The sequence below is a fragment of the Mus caroli genome, chromosome 18 (genome assembly GCF_900094665.2).
Source record: "Mus caroli chromosome 18, CAROLI_EIJ_v1.1, whole genome shotgun sequence".
NCBI classification, from domain to species: domain Eukaryota; kingdom Metazoa; phylum Chordata; class Mammalia; order Rodentia; family Muridae; genus Mus; species Mus caroli.
Genome location: NC_034587.1, coordinates 66,379,506 through 66,399,527, shown reverse-complemented (window position 1 = coordinate 66,399,527; position 20,022 = coordinate 66,379,506). Strand labels below are relative to the sequence as shown.

The 20,022-nt window shown below is 43.0% G+C and overlaps 1 protein-coding gene across 28 annotated transcripts in view; it reads right to left on the bottom strand.

Annotated features, from left to right (window-relative positions):
• Positions 1–9,203: 9,203 nt before the first annotated feature.
• Tcf4 (transcription factor 4) overlaps positions 9,204–20,022 on the bottom strand; it is a 344,060-nt gene continuing 333,241 nt past the window's right edge. For 18 of the 28 annotated variants that reach the window (XM_021150789.2, XM_021150794.2, XM_029472242.1 and 15 more), the window contains 4 exons: positions 18,855–19,017; positions 15,057–15,286; positions 14,016–14,156; positions 9,204–13,817 (listed from right to left, as the gene is read on the bottom strand). In XM_021150789.2, the coding sequence (XP_021006448.1) occupies positions 14,020–14,156; positions 15,057–15,286; positions 18,855–19,017 (530 nt within the window). In that variant the 3' untranslated portion in view covers positions 9,204–13,817; positions 14,016–14,019. Of the gene's footprint in view, positions 13,818–14,006; positions 14,157–15,056; positions 15,287–18,850; positions 19,018–20,022 lie in introns of those variants that run through there. The other 10 variants (XM_021150793.2, XM_029472250.1, XM_029472249.1 and 7 more) reach the window with 3 other exon arrangements.

Genomic DNA, 20,022 nt, shown 5'->3' with positions numbered 1-20,022 from the left:
ATTCCCTCTTCAGACCGTGGGGGAAGTTGGCCTGAGTAGGTTGGGTAGGAGACAGCCTGGAGTCCTGTAAAAGGTAGATGTAAAATGAGCGGTGCAGGTGGGGTGGGTGGGAGGTGGCCAGAAAAGGCTGGGTAGGAGATGGTCTGTTCAGGGCCAGACATAACCTTGGCTGTCCTGGGACTCATTAGGATAGACCAGGCTGGCCTTGAACTCACAGAGCTCCACCAGCCTCTGCTTCCCTAGTGCTGGGATTAAAGGCATGTGCCACCTGCCTGGCCTCTGAATTCAATTCTTTACAAGGGCCAAGGAAGAATCTATCCAGTGTTCCTTTTACTTTCCACACAGGGACACAGTGATCAATTCTCCAATAGTATCCTTCCCTGAGTCAGGCTATAGGTAGTATTGCTTTGTCTCCCCAAGTCCTTACAACATGTTTTCTCTGCCACTCCTGATCCTGTCATCCCAACTCAGGATACTCGAACTCCCAGGGGTTCATTTTTTCAACACTATCGTGAAGGTTTTTCTCTTTAGAACTCCTCTCAGTGGATGAATGGAGTCACATAAGCAATCCACTCTAGCACCCTGGTTTTCTTTGGCACATGGTGTTTGCTTTATGAGACATCAGAAAGTTCTAGCATTTCAACTTCACTTAGAGTTGAGCTACTTTGGGTCCATATTCTCTCCAAACAAGGCAAATTATTAGAACCATTTGACCTACCACCACCACCACCACCCCCGAGGCTAAAAACATTCAATTTGGAGTCTCTGCTTGGTGAGTAAATCCATATCAATTAGTTTGGCTGGATCTAATTACGGACTTCTTCTTCCTTGATCCTACACCCGTAAGATCCACTCTCACACATGTTCCCCAGATTTCCATCGTTAGAGCTTGGCTGATTCATCTAGTTGTTTTGGTGGATATTATTCCCGTTCATGAATTGTATTTTGTCTCTCACCCCTCCAGCATCTGCTGGACCATGAGCCTGGTTGTGTGTCTGGAAGAAAAGGGCTACAGGGACAGGTTTTGGGGGCTCAGCAGTGCGATGAAGGTAGCTTTTCTCAAGAAGACCTGAAGGTCTTCAAGCACAGATGGAGGGGTTGCTTGTAGGGCCGTGGGGAGGCTTTGCAGGACTTCAGAGCAATGCATTTAGCTTTACCATATATCCTAACCCTCACACAGCCCAAATCCAGTCTTTAGGCTCCTATTTCTGCCAAGCTTTGCTCTCAGTTTAACAAAGGAGACACCTGCCTAGGGGCTGGAGACCCAATTACCTTTGTAATGCCATTACCTGTAGATTTAGGATTTCTTTTTCTTTAGGAAAGAAACCTGGCTATCCCAGGAGAATTCTTGATGGCAAAGCAGTTTTCAGTTCTCTTATGGAGACAAATGCGCTGGGAATCTAATGCTTCTAAATTCATCATTTTCACTATTGCTAAAATCTTCAGCACAGTTGGAAACAACCAACCTACCCCAGCATCCTTTTTATTTTGATTAAAATATTCAGTATCAGTAACAGGTTGGTCACCTGGAACTTCCCATTAGCACACTGCTACAAATATCTGCAAGGGATAAATTTAGCAGCTATTTTGCTATAGAAAACAGTCATGGCTCTGTCCTCTGGAAACAATTAACTAATGCTTTACATCCAATCACAACACAAGAATCCATCCAAGAAAACCCAGGACAACTACTGAGAATTCATCTTTAGGGTTTGGTTTCTGGAGCAGCAATCTTAGAGCAGCTGGTAGGTTGTTCTCTGTTAGGCTATCATTCTTCAACCTAGGTTAGGTCACAGGTCAGAGCCAGAGCACCAGGGAGCCTCATTCATGACTGGACAGACTGAATCTTGACAGTGCATGTGCCCTTACAAAGCAACACACACACACACACACACACACACAACAGAGGTGGGGGAGGAAGGGAACAAGAGGGGGAGGGGGAGGGGGAGGGGAGAGGGAGAGGGAGAGGGAGAGGGAGAGGGAGAGGGAGAGGGAGAGGGAGAGGGAGAGGGAGAGGGAGAGATACATGTGTGCCTCCTCCTCAATCATGAATGATATTTGTAGATCTGCCAGACCCTTCTCTGCCACTGTCCTCAAAGGTTCTCAGTCATCCACAGGACAGTCCAGATTCACTGGCATCCAGCCCTCTGCTCTTCCCACAATGTCTGGCTTATTTGATCACTGATCGCAACTGTGAAGCCAATGTTTCCAGAATAGGGGTGCAGGGCCCTATTCCACTGTCCTTACTTTACCTCTGGGGAATTTCATTTAGGGGCCGCAACGTCAGTTGTTGTCTTAATTGTGAATTCTTTTCTTCTCTGCTCTTTGGCTTGTACCCATCAACCCACTGAAGTCTCTGTTCTGAATTTTACACCAAGAGGATGATCTGGTTTGCTTTTTAAACAATGACTTGGATATAGGCAAATGATACCAATGTATAAACCCCTTAAAAGTGAGAGTAAACCCGTACAGTACCCTCAACAGAGTGGAAGTGGCCAAGCAAGTGTGTGGCCCAAGAGCCCAGTTTTCTTTCTCAGGTTCTTTTTTTAGGGGTTCAGGTGGAGTCAACACCATGAGTGGGGATAGAGCAGATCCTTACAATGATGGACACATGGACTCTTATGTAACTTTGGATGATCTCCATACGCCAGAGCTGAACATTCCAGCGTATTATGAATATGTATGCTTGTCATGAAAACACATGGGACTATAAACAGGGTGGTTCCTCTGATAGGTCACCTCAAGGATGGTTTCACTTCACTGAGCTTGTCCTAATGTTGGTCTAAGCCAGTTTTGTCTTTCCTTCTTTCAAGAAGTGGCTAACTCCAAATGGGCCAGAGGAAAAATAGGGATTGGTGTTTCCCTAGCAGGAAAAGGCAGAGGTTCCAAAGTGAGGTGCTTGGGTCTCCAATGTCTACACTCACCTACACCACAGGTGGAGGAGTCTCTTCTATGTCCATCCTTCCACCCTTCCAGGACTGAGCCCCTCCTACTCTGTCATAAAGCCATCTGGGATTGTGTTTATCCCTGCTACTTCTGCTGAGAAGTGTTCCTCTCACCCCACCACCCCACCACCCCTCTTTCTTAATCATCACTTTTGGGCAGCCCTGATCAGCATGTGTGCAGCAGAGGTTCCAGGAGTGGGGATAAGAATTTGATCTGAGACAGACTGCAGTGGCCTTGTGTAGTAGGGTGATAATGGGCCACCAAACCAAAGGTTCTCTTGGAAAGTTCCTGGGACAAGTTGAAAGAAGCCTGCTGTTCCTCCACGGGGAGACCATTAGCTGTGTGCCCACTGGCGATTCACAACCGTGGAGCTTTTCCAGATTGCTTTCAAAGCAGGCAGAATGGACACGGGAATGTCTCCTCATTGCCTGGTTTCTGGGTCAAAGAATTAACTCCTCCTGTGTTTGTTTAAAGATGACACTGTCCTTGGACTAGGGCCTGGGACACCTGCATTCACATTTATCTTTCCTTCGTTTTCCCAGTGGAAGGTAATATAGATAGTTCAAATCTCCTCTTGGTCGTTCACTAACAGGCGTCCTCTGGGAAGCTTGGTGTAATGTCTCTGGCCAGTGTCCTTCTCTCAGTAAATCTCATCACCTGGCGGTGAGACTATGTCAGTTACTCAGACTACTCCCATCCATGCCACCCAGAAAATGTAGGCCTTACTTCTGAGAGTCACAAGGCCCTTGGCTGGCGTTTGCCTAACATCTTTCCTCGGCTTGGCTTTTATGTCTTCATCTGTGATCTGGGAGTGGTCATCATGTCCAGTGAATGGAATTATGTGGATTGGATCATACCAGAACTCAAAATGAGTTAGGAAGTTGTGTTCTGTGGCATACTTCAACATGATGGAGGTGTTATCTCTCATTTACACGTGTCTATGTGTTTTATTTCTTTGTCAGGAGCATCTCAGCTACTTTGGGGAACAAATTTGCTGTCTTTTAGGTACCAGTCTGTGGTTTTGATATAGGTTCTAACTATGAACCCCAGATGGTATTCTCCTGGTTTTGTTTTTCTTTGAATTGGACCAGATGATCATAGGCAGACACCAGACAATGGAAAAGATGTGTGTGAAGAGGGAAAGAAAAGGAAAAAAAAACCTGGGGACTGAACAAAGGCCTGGGACTGGCAGGCTTTGGGGTGCTGAGCTGTCTGGTTGGAAGAGAGCCTGCAGAAGCTGGTTTTGAAGAAGGGGAATATCTTCAGGGAGGCGGCGGCAGCGGTGGCCTGCAGCCCCACAGGCGGTACTGTATTCTGGATTAGGAAGGTCAGAAGACAAATTTTAATTCAAGCCAGGGATTTCTTTCCCTGAAAAGTTAAGAACTCCACCAGTACTGGCCAGGCTGCCTGTCATGGTCTTTGTCTCTGTTGCCCGCATAACTGCTGCCCAGGGCATCCATTGCCCTCTTTCTCTTTTAAAGGTGTACATGGTGAGACCAAGTCTTAGAGTTGTATGGAGGGTCTGTGAAATCGTGTCTGTGACGCAGAGAAGAAGATAAAAAAGGTCTCTTCCATTATTGCTCTGTTGTTAGTGTGAAATTAAATGTGTTATGGAACAAAGCCTGATTAAAAAATTAAAATATGTTTTTTGTCTTACCCCACAGTGTCTGTTCATTTAGATGTCTTTCTTCCTCTTTGTTTTGTATCTTCTCTCCAGATTTCTGCCTCACTCAGAGCCCTATTTCTCCTGTCATCTAGAATGTTCTCTACACCTAATTTACGACTGTTTCTTCCCATGTTTGGTTGCCATATTGGATGGTAGCTCATGCTAGCTCTCATAGCACCCTTCATCCACCAGTTACCTGCCAGCTTTCTTGGGTTTGGTCTACACAGTCTCATTAATTGTATTATCCATTTTTAAGTTGCTCACATGCTCTTGGGTTGTGAGTTTCTGGAAGGTAAAAGTGACTCTTTCATTGATCTGTGGTGTGCTGCCTGGGAAACCAGGGTAGAGTCAGGTACCTAGAGTCCGTTTCAGAGGTTGGCCATGGTCTTGAGTTCTGGTTCCACTGGTCTTCTGTGGATAGGGTTCCTGTTGGTTTAGCTTCTGCTTCAGATCAGTGAGAGACCTTATAGGTCTAGTTCTCTTCACCTACAAAGGCATGCCCTGAGAGCCCCAAATAATCTGTCTACTGCAGAGGCAGTACAAGGGTTTAAAGTATCTTTGGTGATGGAGAGGTAAGACCCATATCAAGGTTTTCTGCACAGATGCCTTGGTTTCAATGACTGTCAACTTCCTGCAAGCCTTGCTCTAGATAACACAGACACACGCACATTGTTTTAAATTCAGAACACCTTCCCCACCTCCATCAAAAGGTGCTCTACCCCTTGTCATTTTTACAATGGTCCTGTCTTCTTGGGAACCTACCCCAGTGCATCTTGTCAGTGTACCCTAGTGTAATTTGATGGCCTTGTGAGTGACATTTCTATCAGTCCTGAGATGTGCCTGCTATCTCTCTAGCACCTTCCTGCAGATAAGGACTGTTGACTCTTAACTTTTCCAGAACCTTGAACCAGTCAGCATCCAGAATGGATGTACTGGTGAAGGACAAGCTTCATTCGCTGTTCAATTAAGTCACTAGACTTCTTCCTTTTACTTCCCCGGCTTTTATTGCCCTGATGCCTTTCATTAACAAGGGAAGGAAAGGTGATGATAAGAGGAACTTTATTTTGTGCTAGAATTTGGTTAGGCGGTGTGCTGGTGTGCCTTGAAAAGACCTCGAGGCCAAGCCTACAGGATCCACCTGAACTACCATCCCAAATTTGAAATGGCTGAACTAGAGCGGTGCAGGGCCCTCTGACAGAAAGAGAATAGAAGCAGTAGTGAAGTTCAAGTGAGGCACTGATATTGACTGATGCCTTGGTTAGGATAAAGCTATGGTGGTCATTTACTGCATCTTTATCTTAGGGGTCCATTGGTGTAAATACCATGGGATGTTACATGTTACCCTGGGGACTGTTCTGCATATAACATTCATTGTCAAAGAACACGCTGGTTTGCTTGATTCCCCTCTCTAAAGGTAGGCCAGAGTGAAAGGAAGGAACTGCCTTTGATGGACCTCTGGTAACAGAGATATTTTCCTGTTTGGTAATATGTCAACAATGTGTAGACTAAGATAGAAGAGGAGATGTTCAGGAGATTAGGGACTCTGCTGAGCCAAGCCATTGGAAGGATGAAGGAATGAAGGAAAGGAGAGGAGCTGAACCTGTGGGAAGCTGATGGGACTGGACTGGCTCTTCAGTAGATGACCCTGTGCAGAGATGACTAGGCCTAAAGCCAGGACACTGGTTTCTTGTATAAGTGCTAAGGTCTAGAACATGCTCTGGTGAATTAGACACAAAAGGATAAGAAAGGGATATAATTCCTTCCAAAACTCAAGGTCCTATAGTCTTCACTACACTGTCTTATGAGTGTGTGTGCTTATCTGTCCCTGTGTCTCTTCTGTGTGTACAGAGAACAAAGGTTTCTCCATGGGGTTGGGGGGGTGGGTGGTAGTGTTTGTGGGAAATCTCAAGCCTGCAGGCCTGATTCTACATGGGCATTTGCACTTTGCTCTTGGCTTGTATCTGTTTCCTGCCTGAAGCACGTGGGTTCCTGCCAATGCCAAAGCCATTTGACTTCTAAATATAGCGTAACAGATGTGGATAAGGACCATATTTTCTGTATTACACAAAAGTTCTTTAAAAAAAAAACTCAGAAAAGTCAGACAGTAGTCCACTTCTGGTTAGGCTCAGCCAGCTCAGTGTAGGGCAGTGGGGTTGGTTTCATGACTTTTGAAAGTTTTGGCTATTTTACACCAGTTTTTTTGTTTTTTTAACCTGCACTCTGTGAACAAGTGTCCCTGTAATGTGATAATTCTTGTGTTTTTCTTGTACTGTGGGTTCTCTTGCTATCAAAATATCCAGTCATAGTCAGTCATAGTATAAGAGAGTGACTGAAGGTACACACTGTTCCATGATGAAGCCAGCCGGGGGTGAGGGATGGGCTAAGGCATTGCTGTGCTTGGGGGTAAATGCCACCATCTTAACTGGTAGTTCACATTCTAGGCAAGTGGATATATGCTATGCCTAGCTGTTTTAAATGGTGTACTTCATAGCCCCTGCCATCCTTCCAGCACTGTAGCGGTGCCCACAGGCTGGTAGCCAGTGGGCATTGCACATTCCTGATCTCAAGACCTGTGGATTTTACTCGATGTGTCTTGTCTATCAAACAAACTCCAAGGTGATTAGGGATTGGCCTGTCCACCTATGCCTTTCGAAATGGGCCACGTGTCTTGAGGCACTGGCCAGTGAAAACATAGACTGGTGACTAGTCTGAGGCAGGAGCACACTTATGGAGTCTGAGATCTAGCTGGAAGAGAAAGAGATGCCCAGTGTAAGGGAAGTGTGGGGCCCTGGGATGGATAGGCAAGCAGCTGAGGAGCTGATGCTTTCAAGCTCTTCCTTGAAGAAGGCCACATGTGATGTTTCTTAGGCTGTTAGGCAAGAGAAAGTTGGCCTGAAATGAAAGCCTAGACTAAAAATCTCACCTGGTTTTATATGAATGAATCAAATTATAAGGCTAAAAATGGTGCCTGATTTTATCTTCTAGCGTGCCTTTATGGGGGAATCTTGTGAACATGCGAATAGTATACCTTCCTGGGCAATCTAAATTCTGTTCAGGGCATAAATTCATGTATCCTGTCATGTGTCCTCTGAAGTGAAATCTAGTGTTAATGGATTATATAAGACATCAGACAGGTTCTTAGTACATCTCCCCTTTCTTCGTATCAGAAATTATAGGATAAAATATAATACTAAAAGACTAAATGCTTGTGGCTTTTATATATAGATATATATTTAAAACACACAGTAAGAACATAAGAACATCTCAAATCATTTAAAAGGTTAAAGGGGTTATTAACCAAAATATTTGGAAATTTCATAAAATTTAAATATCTGCAAACAATCCAATCAAAAGGAAATGGGGTGGGGGTTGGGGGTGGAGGGAAAAAACAAACTCCCAACATTTGGCTGTAGAGGACACTTTACATGTTAACCAAATGGTTATCACAACATCTTCTTTCAGACAACTAGTCACTAAACCCCATGAGAAAGAATACAAGAGCAACATTGGAGACATCCCCCAATCCCACACACCCAGTTAGAGCATTCCATTAAGACCTCCCGTGCCACAGATTTTCTTTCATTGCATAAGCCATGTTACATCTCTATAGCACAACTCCAAGCAGCCCTCAGGTTCTGTAAAGTAGGCTGGTGTCTGTTCTACAAAAATATTAACTTACAGTACATAACACTGCATCATTTTTAATCTGTACAGGTTTTCCCTCCCACAGGTGACACACATCAGTTTTTACAAGCTAGGAAAAAAAAAATACTTCTCTGACTGTTTACATCTGGGATAATAGTCAACAGTGCCAACCAGAATTTGGAGTGGAGCGTATAGTCTACCCCGGCATGAGTACAATATAATAGCTTATAACTGCAAATAACAATAGGCAGCTTTCAACAAGTGATACAAAATAAAATGGTCCTGGAGTTTCATTTGTATTTATTTCGATTGGAAAGGTCTAGCTGAGAATGTTCTGCAAAAATAGCCAACCAACTGATCCAGGAGGTTTGGGCTGCAGACTCAGCAACCTGCCGCACAACCCCAAACACTGGCGCAGTTCAGGGCTCTTCGAGTGCATCGCTCCAGTGTTACACGTGCATTAATCACAATCCTTTAATTAGTTACTCCTCTAGACAGCTTTCTGTGTGCTTGCATGCATCCTGTTCCATTTTCATTAGGGGGCATCTCTTCTTGAGGAACCAAAGACTTTGCCTTTCAATTTGTTTTTGTGATTTTTTTTTTAATGTTTTGTTCAACTGTAAGTACCTCCAACACTCAGAACACAGGAAGAGTGGCTTTGGCCTTACAGAAGAGGGCTGTGTGCACGAGAGGTGAAATGAAAAAAGTGTCAGAGACAGTTTATAAAAATGGCACATTTATTGCTACAGAACGGTCATGTACATGACTTCATCGAGTAACTACAGATGGGAACAGGTCGTGGTCTAGACCAAGCTGGGTTGTTGGCCTCTTGAAGGAAGTCCGGCACACAACCTGTTTGGACACTTCTACAAATCAGAAATACACCAAAAACATGAAAAATTGAGGCACTCAGCCACACATTGAAAACAAGGTGTAACTGTTTATCTTTTTTTTTTTAAAACGTTTTCCCTTTTTTTCTTTTTTTTTTAAACAATTTTTTAAAAGTTTTTAATGCTGCAGCTATGTGTACAGTCGCAAAAACAAAACAAAACATAACATAACGAAAAACAAAAAAAAAGTTCATACTGCGACCTACAACTAAAAACAAACAAACAAACAAAAAAACCTGAAAACAAAAACAAACAGAAGCTCTACCGTACAGTTTCCTCTCAGTAACACATGGTAAAATAACATCTTTTAAATAGCAAAATAAAGTAACAAACTCTTACTCATAATGATTCCAAAAATCTACAAAGAAGAAATACTCAGAATCTGACATTTTTTTTGTAATATCCATGGTATAAAAGGATTACTCCTGCGAAAAATAAGCCAAATATATTTTTTTATTTTTAAATTTAGTTTTTTTTTTTCCTACTAGGGTGTACTACAGTCTATTTTTTATAGCAAAAAGAGCACTAGACAGACGAAGCTTTATAACAAAAAGCCAGGCACTGATACATGGTAAATCTCTGCTTTTTTTTTTTCTTATCTTCACTTAATTGCATCACAAGTAACAAGAATGAAAAAGGCCACAGTTCATATATTTCACCATTACATATGTCTATAATACTTGAAATGAGCATATGGCGAAACCAGTACTGCACAGAGATGAGTCACTTCAAGTCCCATGAGAAAAGACATCTCTAAAGAAAAACAAACATAACCAAAGCAAAGTCAAGAGGAGGCCCACAGGCCTTGGTGCCCCATTGTCTTGGAATCCAGCACATTCCATCTTCACCTCCGTATGTGTTATTTATTATTTATTATTTAATGCTTCCAGTCAGCCGGCAGACTACATGTTGTGCTTGTTTATGTTGAATGGTTTCCTTCCTGACTTAAGTTCTGTTTTGGACACAGACCATATTCTGCCTGTTGGATGCAAAGATGGAAAAAAAAAATCCTCTCAACCCCTAGTCTCAGTTCGACTCCCTCCCACTTCCCAATCCCTCATCAAAACAAACATCATGAATAATAATAATAACAATAACAATAAAATCAAGATAGGAAAAAAAAGTGGAAAGACAAAACAAAACCAGGAATCGGAAGACTGAATCGGAATCAGTTGGACCACTGGGTGGACTGACAGCTGTAAAAGCGTTAGTGTTCACCACTGCCACACAGAAGACAAAAGAGTAACAATTCCAAGATGGACAGATCCCTAATTCTGCATATTCATAATTTACTTTAATGTGGAGGTGGATCAACTGTTCCAAGTTGCTTTCAAAGTCTCTTAAACCGATCCTGAACCTAAGCATCACCGTCCTCATGTATGTCTAGTATAGTATGAACACTTATGAAATGTTTGTGTAGTATTTTAATCCTGACTTCTGCTAAGTTTCTTTCAAAAATCCAGTGCAGGAATACCAATATCTTACCTGGGTTTGATAATTACAAAATAACAACAAAGAAAAAAAAAAAAACAAAACCAAAACAAAAAACAACACATTAAAACGGCCACATTCCCTTTTCTCCTTCTTTTTAAAACTGGAGATACGACCTGACTACGACAGAGAGGGTCAGATCAGGTTTCCGCACCAAGCAGAAAGTAGCCAGCAGCTGCTGCTGGCCTTTGGGGAGTCTTTTGCTGATTTCCAAAAGGAATTTGACAATAGCCATATTACATTACCAAGTAATGAATCCATCAAAGCTGGTGAGAATATGAAATTGCAGCTTTTGCTCGGTCCGAGTGAGAACAAAATATAAAAGCACCAATTGAAAAAAGAAAAAAAGCTCAAATGACTGCAATTTAATTTTTTTGCTTTGTTTACAGAGTTGAAAAACTTTAGATTCCGCTTTAGTAAGCACCTTTATGATAACATGTATCAAAAGTGCCATTCTGAAGATATCCATCAATGCGGGGAGTCCTTCCAGTTCCCTAAAGAGTAAACACCATATTCTCTTCTGTACGCTTCTCCTGAATGTGATCAGACTATACCTGCTTCCTATATAATAATATTGTTCCTAGGGATACCCGCCTTGGCAGACTATACAAAATGAGTGCAGAATGTATCACGGAAAGAAAAGCTTTAACATGGTGAGAGACCACGTACACATTTTCCATCGTTCAGGGAGGAGGGGAAGTTATTGTCTTCTTGGCCCTTCTTGGAGCACCATTGTGCCACCGTATCACAGGAAACCCCCCGAAGAACTTTTTATGAAATTTGATTCCTGCTATTCCCCTATATTTTCAATCCACCTCCACATTTTAGGAACTTCTCAACAAATCAAAGCATTTTAGTTTTATCGCTACTGAACATATTTACAATTTTCAACACACACACACACACACACACACACACACACACGTGTGCGCGAAAGAGCACACACGCACACACATGCACACAGCTAATCAAAATGTTCATGGGTTTGTAAAAGGTGACCACGTGGTAACTATCTTATTTGTTCTTACATTTTCAAAAATGAACATGAATTTCAGATTCTTGTAGCTCACTATTTCATTTAAATGACTTTTTAAAACCACACAGTTTAAAAAACAAAAACAAAAAAACTGATACAATGTATTAAAACACATAATAACAAGAGTCTACATGTAAAAATATAACTTTTACATACAGTTTCAAAATAATGATAGGTTTGCCATTGGTTGCATAAAATTTACAGATGTGTTTCGTCACTATGTAACTGGTAGTTCAGGACAACAAATGGGGTATTTAGACCATTTCCCCGGAGTTATGGCATTTACTCAGTGCTGATAGGTGGAAAAACTACTTCAACAGGGATTTTTTTTTCCTTAATACATGCCAAGATTGTGTGGCTGTCAAAACAGAACCGAGTTAGAGACAAAAGGATGCTGACAAATGCTTACGTAGGAGTCCTATGTGTTCACTGCACTACACACCAAAGTCCATTGTTGGAAAGACTTAGGATGGGAATTGGTTCAATTGTGCCCAGAGACAACGCTAGCTATCTGATGAGTTGCTGTGCCGTAGTTTGATCTATGTTTCTATCAAATGTTAAGTATAAACTTCACTCATACTGGCCAGAGAGAATACTGCGTTACCCCTCCTCACAAAAGTGCAACTTAATGCTTTAGGGCTTATAAGGCTTGTTATAATGCTGCGTGATTGGTTGGCATTTTTTTTTTTCCAGACGAAGGAGGAGGCAGGTAAGTCATCTACTTTTTAGTAAACCCATTTTGAAAAAAAAATCAAGAAAGCAACAAAAATCAATCAGCTCTGTCACACTCCTTGCAATTTTCTCATTTGACGGTTTTTGAACTTGACTTTTTTTTTAAGGTTTTTTTTCTTTTTTTCTTTTTTTTTCTTTTTGTATTTTTTCCAAAAAAAATCTGACCATGTATTCAGAAACGTCTCGGTCACTGCACACTACTTCGGCTACACAGGTAGGTAACACTTGAATCGTTTTTTTTTTTTTGTTAAATCACAGCCACTTTGATTATGTTATGTTTCCGATGATATAAACATTGGAAGGCACAGTGGTAACATTGTAGCATTCTAACCGTGTACCTCTGAAAATCCCAGGAGAGGGTAACAAGGGCAGCGCCACAAGCCAGACAAACGCTTTTTTTGCCTCGCCTGGGCAATGCTGCATGTAATTCCTACACATGATGTGACTTTTAAGTCCTGTGTTCCCAAAAGACTGGAGAAACAACTTTCTACCGTTTATGAATGAGAAGCAACTTCAGGGTCAGCATTTCGTCCTGCACCGCCCCTCCGGAAGCAGAGTTGGCACTACAGGTTACGATAACAAACCGGGGGAAGGGACAAAAATCAGACAAAAAAAAAATCCATATTTACAGTAAAATCTTTCTTTTAAAAAAGTTAATCAATACTATTTTTTTACAGGAGAAAAAAGTCTGAAACAAATCAACAAAAGCTTACCATAGTCACTAAATTTTTAATATATATTTATATATATATTTATATATATATTTGTCATAGGTCTATAACATCCATCTGTCCCTCCTACCCTAAGGAATGGCTAATGTCATCACTTCGTTGCCATCAGGACGTTTGCTGGTTTTGTTACGAGGGCAGCCGGGCTTCCCCTATTCAATATCCGGTAATTAGAAACACTAGCTGACGTGAATACCAACAAAAACGTTCATGTCGTTTTCTTCAGAAGTACACTTTTTCATTATTGCAAGTTTACAATTTTTTTTAAATTAAATATTTTTTTTTCAGACTTACAAATTAATTATATTTTTTTTTCCAAAAGAAGTTTAGGCACAAATGCATTGCTCCACAGTGTGGGAGGATTGCCATTCAGTCTCTGGGCTGTGTCTCAGCCTGTACATACCGCTTCGCACATTCAGAGTGATATGTTAAAGAAGTCGTCCCTCAAGTTGCATTTTTTCTTTCTTTCTTTCTTTCATTCTTTCATTTTTTTGTTTGTTTTTCTGTTTTTTGATAATTGGGAATGCTGAAACCTCTTGCGTCTGCGATTCATAACTACTCAGACTTGTCTTATATTACAAAAAAAAAACGGGGTTAAGGAGCAGTGTTTATGTGGGTTTAGGATAATACAGCTGTTAAGGAAGTGGTCTCTTGTTTTAATGAAGCAAGGTAGCAACTTGGACCTGAAAAAAGAAAAGGAGAAAAAAATAATTAATATAGTGATAGAAAAAAATTTTTATTATATTTTAAAGTTCTCCCCCCACCTTTTTTTTTAAGAACTAAAAATAATTGGCTAATCTGGGGAAAACCTGTTGTTTGTGGCTCATGTGCCACAGGGAACTATGGGGTAGCAGCAACGGCGGAAAGCTCACCCAGCGTACCCTTTCACATCTGTCCCATGTGATTCGCTGCGTCTCCCATTCCAGGGTGTGGGCCAGCCAAGGAGAGTGGGGGAGGCTCTGAGGACACCTTCTCTTCCTCCCTTCTTTTCAGACAGGCAGCTTTCGGGTTCAGATTCCTTTCTGTGGAACATGAAAGCACAAGGCATCCCATCAGCACAGGACTCCACAGAGGGTCGAGGAATGCTTCTCTGTGCATGCTCGACATTCAGACTCCATTTCATGTGACAGGACGAGGTAAGCAGTTAGGGAAGGTGTGCTACCCGGTGGCGCATCTCAATGGCCATTAACTGCATGCAGAGTCTGTACCACCACTTTACAGTATACAGGAAGGCATAATGGCTTAGGCAGGACATCCCTGCACGTGAGGGTCTGAGTCAGGAACACTGCAAACGTAAGGTCAGTCTGTGCTAGAGAGTTCTGGGCTAGACTGAGCTACAGCGCCAAAGCCTTCATCAAAACGAGAACAACCGTTTTAAACAACAGGCCAAGAAGATAGATGGCTCATTAGGAGTGATTACTGTGAACGCATTGAGGACCCCAGTTCAGTTACTAAGCACCCACAGAAAAAAAGTCAGGGGTGGCGGCAAGCTTGCAGTACAGCACTGGCAAGACAGAGAGACAGGCAGATCCTTAGCACTCACTGGCTAGCTAACATCAGTCTAAATGGAAAGCCTCAGTTCCCAGTGAGAGGCCATGTCTCAAGAAAGGAGCAAGATAACCCCAAAGGAATGATGCCCCAGGCTAACTCACCTTTGGTCTACAAACACACACACACACACACACACACACACACACACACACACACACACACACTTGTACCACACACATCCACCCCCCACAAAAGAAAGAAATGGAAATAGGTTGGCAAATCATGTCTGACGATTGAGAACACAGGTGGAAAAGCTGTAACATGGCACTACTTAGAAGAGTCTTCTACAGGTTAATTATGGGAGACGGATTTTGATACGGTCCCGTATCCAGGCAACTCTTGGGAGGGTGCTTAAGCATCTCTCTGCTGACCTCGCACTTGCTGCTCCAGGCTGAGGATGACAGCCACGGCCTGGTGGAGAATCAGGAGCTTGGTCTGGGGCTTGTCGCTCTTCAGGTGGAGCTGCACCATACGGCCAAGCTCCTTGAAAGCCTCGTTGATATCTCGGACCCTCAGGCGCTCACGGGCATTATTGGCCATCCTCCGTTCCTTCTCGCGCTCAGCCTTCTGCTCTGGGGTCAGGTCCTCGTCATCATTATTGCTGTAATGTAAGGGGAACGAGACCTTTACTAACGGTGTTGGGAATGACGGTATCTGTGTTACGTTTTCTTTGACACTTATCATATTCATCATTAGCAGAATTTTTACCCATTTGACCTTCATCTGACCTTGGGGTTGGTTTAGAAAATGCACACATTAAACTTTTGGTTGCTCCCAAAAATTCTACCCAAATCAAATGGAAGGGGATGAACTGGGCTCCAGCAAGGCAGGGTTCATCTGTCCCGTTGCAGAGGACACCGAAGGAGAATGAAGACTTCATGCACCGTTGCTTAGTCTTAATGCAGACAGCATCCCAGGCTTAGCTTATACTTATAAAAACACTGAAAAATTGCTTAAATAATCTTTAAAAGAAATTTCATGCTGTGATATTTGAAACCTATGGAAAATAAGTAATTGACAATCAGGTTTGGTAAACACAAGCCAGGCTACCAGGAGCATGAAATAGAAATCTCAGAGAACAGACTGTCAGGCCACCTCTGAAGACTGTCCAGTCCACCAGCCTTGTCTGAGTCTTGAGAAGATTTCCTCTGCACATTAAATAAAAAGTTGGAAAACAAACAAACATGATTTCTGTGGTCTTTCATATCATAGCTTGGGAATCTGCAGAAGAAGCCGAGGAGACCTGAATTGTAAGCAGCTAGGGAACACAGTACAAACCGAAATACTTCCTGTTTGTAAGTGACCATGACCCCTGGGTGTCACAGAGGAAGCAAAGCAGGGTTCGCTGTTAGAACTAAAATATTCTGTGACTCATCGCAAAAGCATGGGCTCAGTATGCATAAGGTCGGGGTCTGACCATCTCTGATGGTCATTGTGACCCTCTGAGACTCTGCAGTGGAAGGTGAACAGAGGGGTGGACGAGCCATCTGGAAAACATATAATTCAGGGATGGACGCATGGAGCCATGAGTTCAAACATTTTTAGGGCTATTATGAGGAAAAGAAAGTTTGGAGGAGACTTTAAAAAAAAAATCTCACAAAAGACGCATTGAAACCAAAAACTCTAGACGAGATACCATGCGCAGAAATCTTTTCTGGATCCTGTCTTTGAGAAACATTAAGGGAATATAAAGGAAATATCACACATGTATGTATATGCACATATACACCCCCCACACCCCCCACACATACAGAGAGAGAGAGAGAGAGAGAGAGAGAGAGAGAGAGAGAGAGAGAGAGAGAAGAGGCAGGTGACTACTTTCAGGCCAAGCCCCTGGGTACAGAACTTGAAAAGAAGCTGGAAATCACCACCCCCCAGGCCCTAATTGTTCAAAGAGTCAAGATGATGAATCCTCACACTTAGAACTGACAATGTAGAAGGTTAGTTCTTCCCTGTGTCTGTAATGAATGCTGACTTCAAAGGTATGGATACAGCCCCCCCCCCACCCGCCCCGTGCTGCCTGTCCCCGAACCTCCCAAGCCCAACTCACAATGTCCTTGCCCATGCCTGTGTTATGAAGTGCTTTTTCTGTTTCTTTCTACTCTTGGGTTTTCACAACAGGGCCGTCCACCCATTTGGAACTGTTTGTTTTTTGGGGGGAGGGAGGGGGGATTATTGTTGGTATCGGGTTAGAGTCAAGGACCTGGCTTCATCCTTCTGCTATGGGACACAGGGAAGAAGAAGCAGGCCCACTGCTGGATACTGAAAAGAAGGGAGGGAGAGAAGGGTGTATAAATGCTGAGTCTGGTGTGGGCTTGCAGGGAAATGTTATTATGAAACCCATCACTAAGTACAACAAGAATATGATACTAAGAAATAGAAGAAAAAAAAAGTCCCCAGGTGACATCCCAATTGCAAACAGGGCCACCTACCCTGGTGAAGGACTAACCAGGAGAAAACCACAGTGGCATTCTTAGACTCTATAAAATACCTGAGGATGTGTTGATGCTGGGACAGAAGAGGCACACTGGGGCTGGGGGTGTGAAATGCAGACGGAATGACCTCCCAGCCAGCCCTGACTATGCTGCAGTGGGGGACAGCACACCCCTCTCTGAAGCCTACGGCAAGCCCTGTCTCTGCTTCCCCCTTTTCCCCATTTCCCCTGTCTTCCCCTTTTCCCTCTTCCAGAATTTCTGCTGGTGGCAAGAAAACACAAGCTGCAACTAGATTGTTCCTGCACACCATTAAGCTAAAAGGACTAGTTGAGTCTCTGTTAGGCCTATCCCAGAGTAAAAGAGCAGTCCTATTTCTAGATACTGACCATGTGTCGGGCCTTACGTAGCTGGGAGCCAGAAAATAGAAACCTGTCCACAAAAAGTTTTCAGGCTAATGGCTAATTAGAAACTAGTTACTTACATAAATGAATTGCTCATGGACATAAACTAGATTTGAAGAGACCTGCTTCTCTGCAGACTCTAAGAGGCATGCTCCGTGAGTGGTATGAGGGTGACTGTTAACAAGAAGACACTTAGTGGCAAGGGAAATGGTGTTCTAAAACTTCCAAGAACCCACCGACATGTCTATGTGATGGCCACTAAATTACCAAGAACCGACTTGACTAACACAGAAGCTGTTCAGGATGTGAAATCCCCACCCAAGGATTTCTCGCCACTGTGGCCACAAATCAGGAAACGCCAAGGATGGGAGAGAGGGGTAAGGTAGAAGCTCAGACAAGGAGTAGCAGGATGTGTGCTACAGAATGTAATTTGTCATGGTTAGCTATAAACACATGAGAAGGCAGTGTGAATTCAATTCATGAAAGACGCCAGCTGTAAGCCCCCAACCACAACCACAAGCTTTGAAAGAAGCTGTAGTCTCCACACCAGTGGGTAATCTGCAAAGAAAATTAACCCAGAGGAATGAGGGGTGTGTATGGGTGCCATGGAATTCCAAACCATCCAACGACCAGACTCACGTTTAAAGAGACACAACGAATGAGAAGGTACCAAATATTTAAGAACATCAATTCAAATTTGAAGCTATTTCCCAGTGGTTGGGTTTGTAGTAGCGGGGGTTGGGGAGTGGTGGTAAAGGGGTGGGGGGCGAGGGGGACAGAAGAACATTAGAATGTATTTTACACGCAGCAACCTGTTTAGGATAAAACTGGGAAGTCAGAATCTTCTTACTTTAGAGATAAGAAAAGAAGAAGAAGAAGAAGAAGAAGAAGAAGAAGAAGAAGAAGAAGAAGAAGAAGAAACAGCTTACAGTCGTATATACAAGCAATTGACTCTTTAGCGTGACTAAAATCCGCCCTTTTAGAAATATTTTAGGGAAAAACCACTTCTGAGCAAATTTGAAGAATACAGTTTTAACACAAAACTGTTTTCTTGAATCAGGTACGAATCAGGTGCACCTGAATCAGGTGCAGAGGATTTTCTGGTGCACAATTAGCATCGGGTCCGAATTTGTAAATTCAAAGGCCTTTCGGCTCCGCTAGAAGGAAGGTATCTTAAGCGATCCCTGAAGAGCTTCTAGGACAGGCCTTTCATTTCCCTCTCAACGGAGGCTTTACCTGCCAGGAAAAAACCGAGCGGTTTCTTCCTGTTCTGTTCACTTCATCAAAGTCCAATAAAGGAATTAAATGAAGCGACAGTATTATATACTGTTACCTAGATCTTGACCTAGTAATTGATTTGATATCCTTCTTGTCCTCATCTAACTTCTTGTCCTCAGAAGATTTTGTGTCTTGCAGGTTCTCATCGCCCTCGTCGTCGGATTTGATCTCAGAGCTACCAGAAGACACGCTCTGGCCCTGGAGGCCTGGTGGCATCCCTACGGAGAAAAGAAATCAGAGAAGAAACAGAGAGGTCAGGTGATGTCCCAGAATGCCATGCGTAAGTCCACATCCCCGCCCCGCCCCGGAAATGAAAAGCTTCCAGCCACAGAGGACACGCCCGTGCCGCGGAACTGGGGATCCCTCCTCGTTTCTCCTGCTGTCTGGTGAAGTTTCCGAAACGCACCTGTGGAAACAAGTTTCCCTTGCGTCGGCTCTGAGGTTAAATTCTATTTTGCAATCTTTTGGAGTAGATGGTAATTTCACTGTCTACAAAACATCAACTTAATTGCAATGAAAATCATAATCACGAAAATCATACACCTCAATGTTCTGATTAAGAGCCCGAGTAAATATCAGCTATTATATTGAGTTTCTTCCATATGCAATGATTTAATAGAAAAATGTCCTTAAAATATAATTCCCAGGGAGTACGCTAAATATGTGCAGTCAAGGCTTCAATAGATACCCTAATGATATTCTGAAATTAAGCTTCTCTTATGTTGGAGGAGTAATCAGCGTTTAAAACTGGGACCTATGGAAGGGGGTGCACTGCTCACAGGGGGGAACCTGGAGTTTTATCTTGGCTCCACCGCTCACGTTCAGGCAACGTTTGGCAGGTTAGTTGTTTGTGTGTGTGAGCGTATGCTCACATGTACGTGCCTGTGAGCGTATGTGTTCTCCAGAGGAGGCAAGGAGAGAACATCTGGTGTTCTTCCTTCTCCATCACTCTCTCTGCCTAGCCTTTGAGGCAGGATCTCTCCCTAAAGCCCAGAACCATGTCTTCTTGGGTATCTAGAAGCCAGTCAGCTCCAGTGGTCCTCCTGTGGCCTCTCCCATTGGATTTAGGGTTGCAGGTGTGAATAAGATGCTCAGCTAGTTATGTGGGTGCCAACATTTAATCTCTGCCTCTCATGGTTGCCCAGCAAGTGCTCTTAACTACTCTCTGGCTTTCATATTACATTTAAAACATGACCTAAGTCGGGCGTGGTGGTGCACGCCTT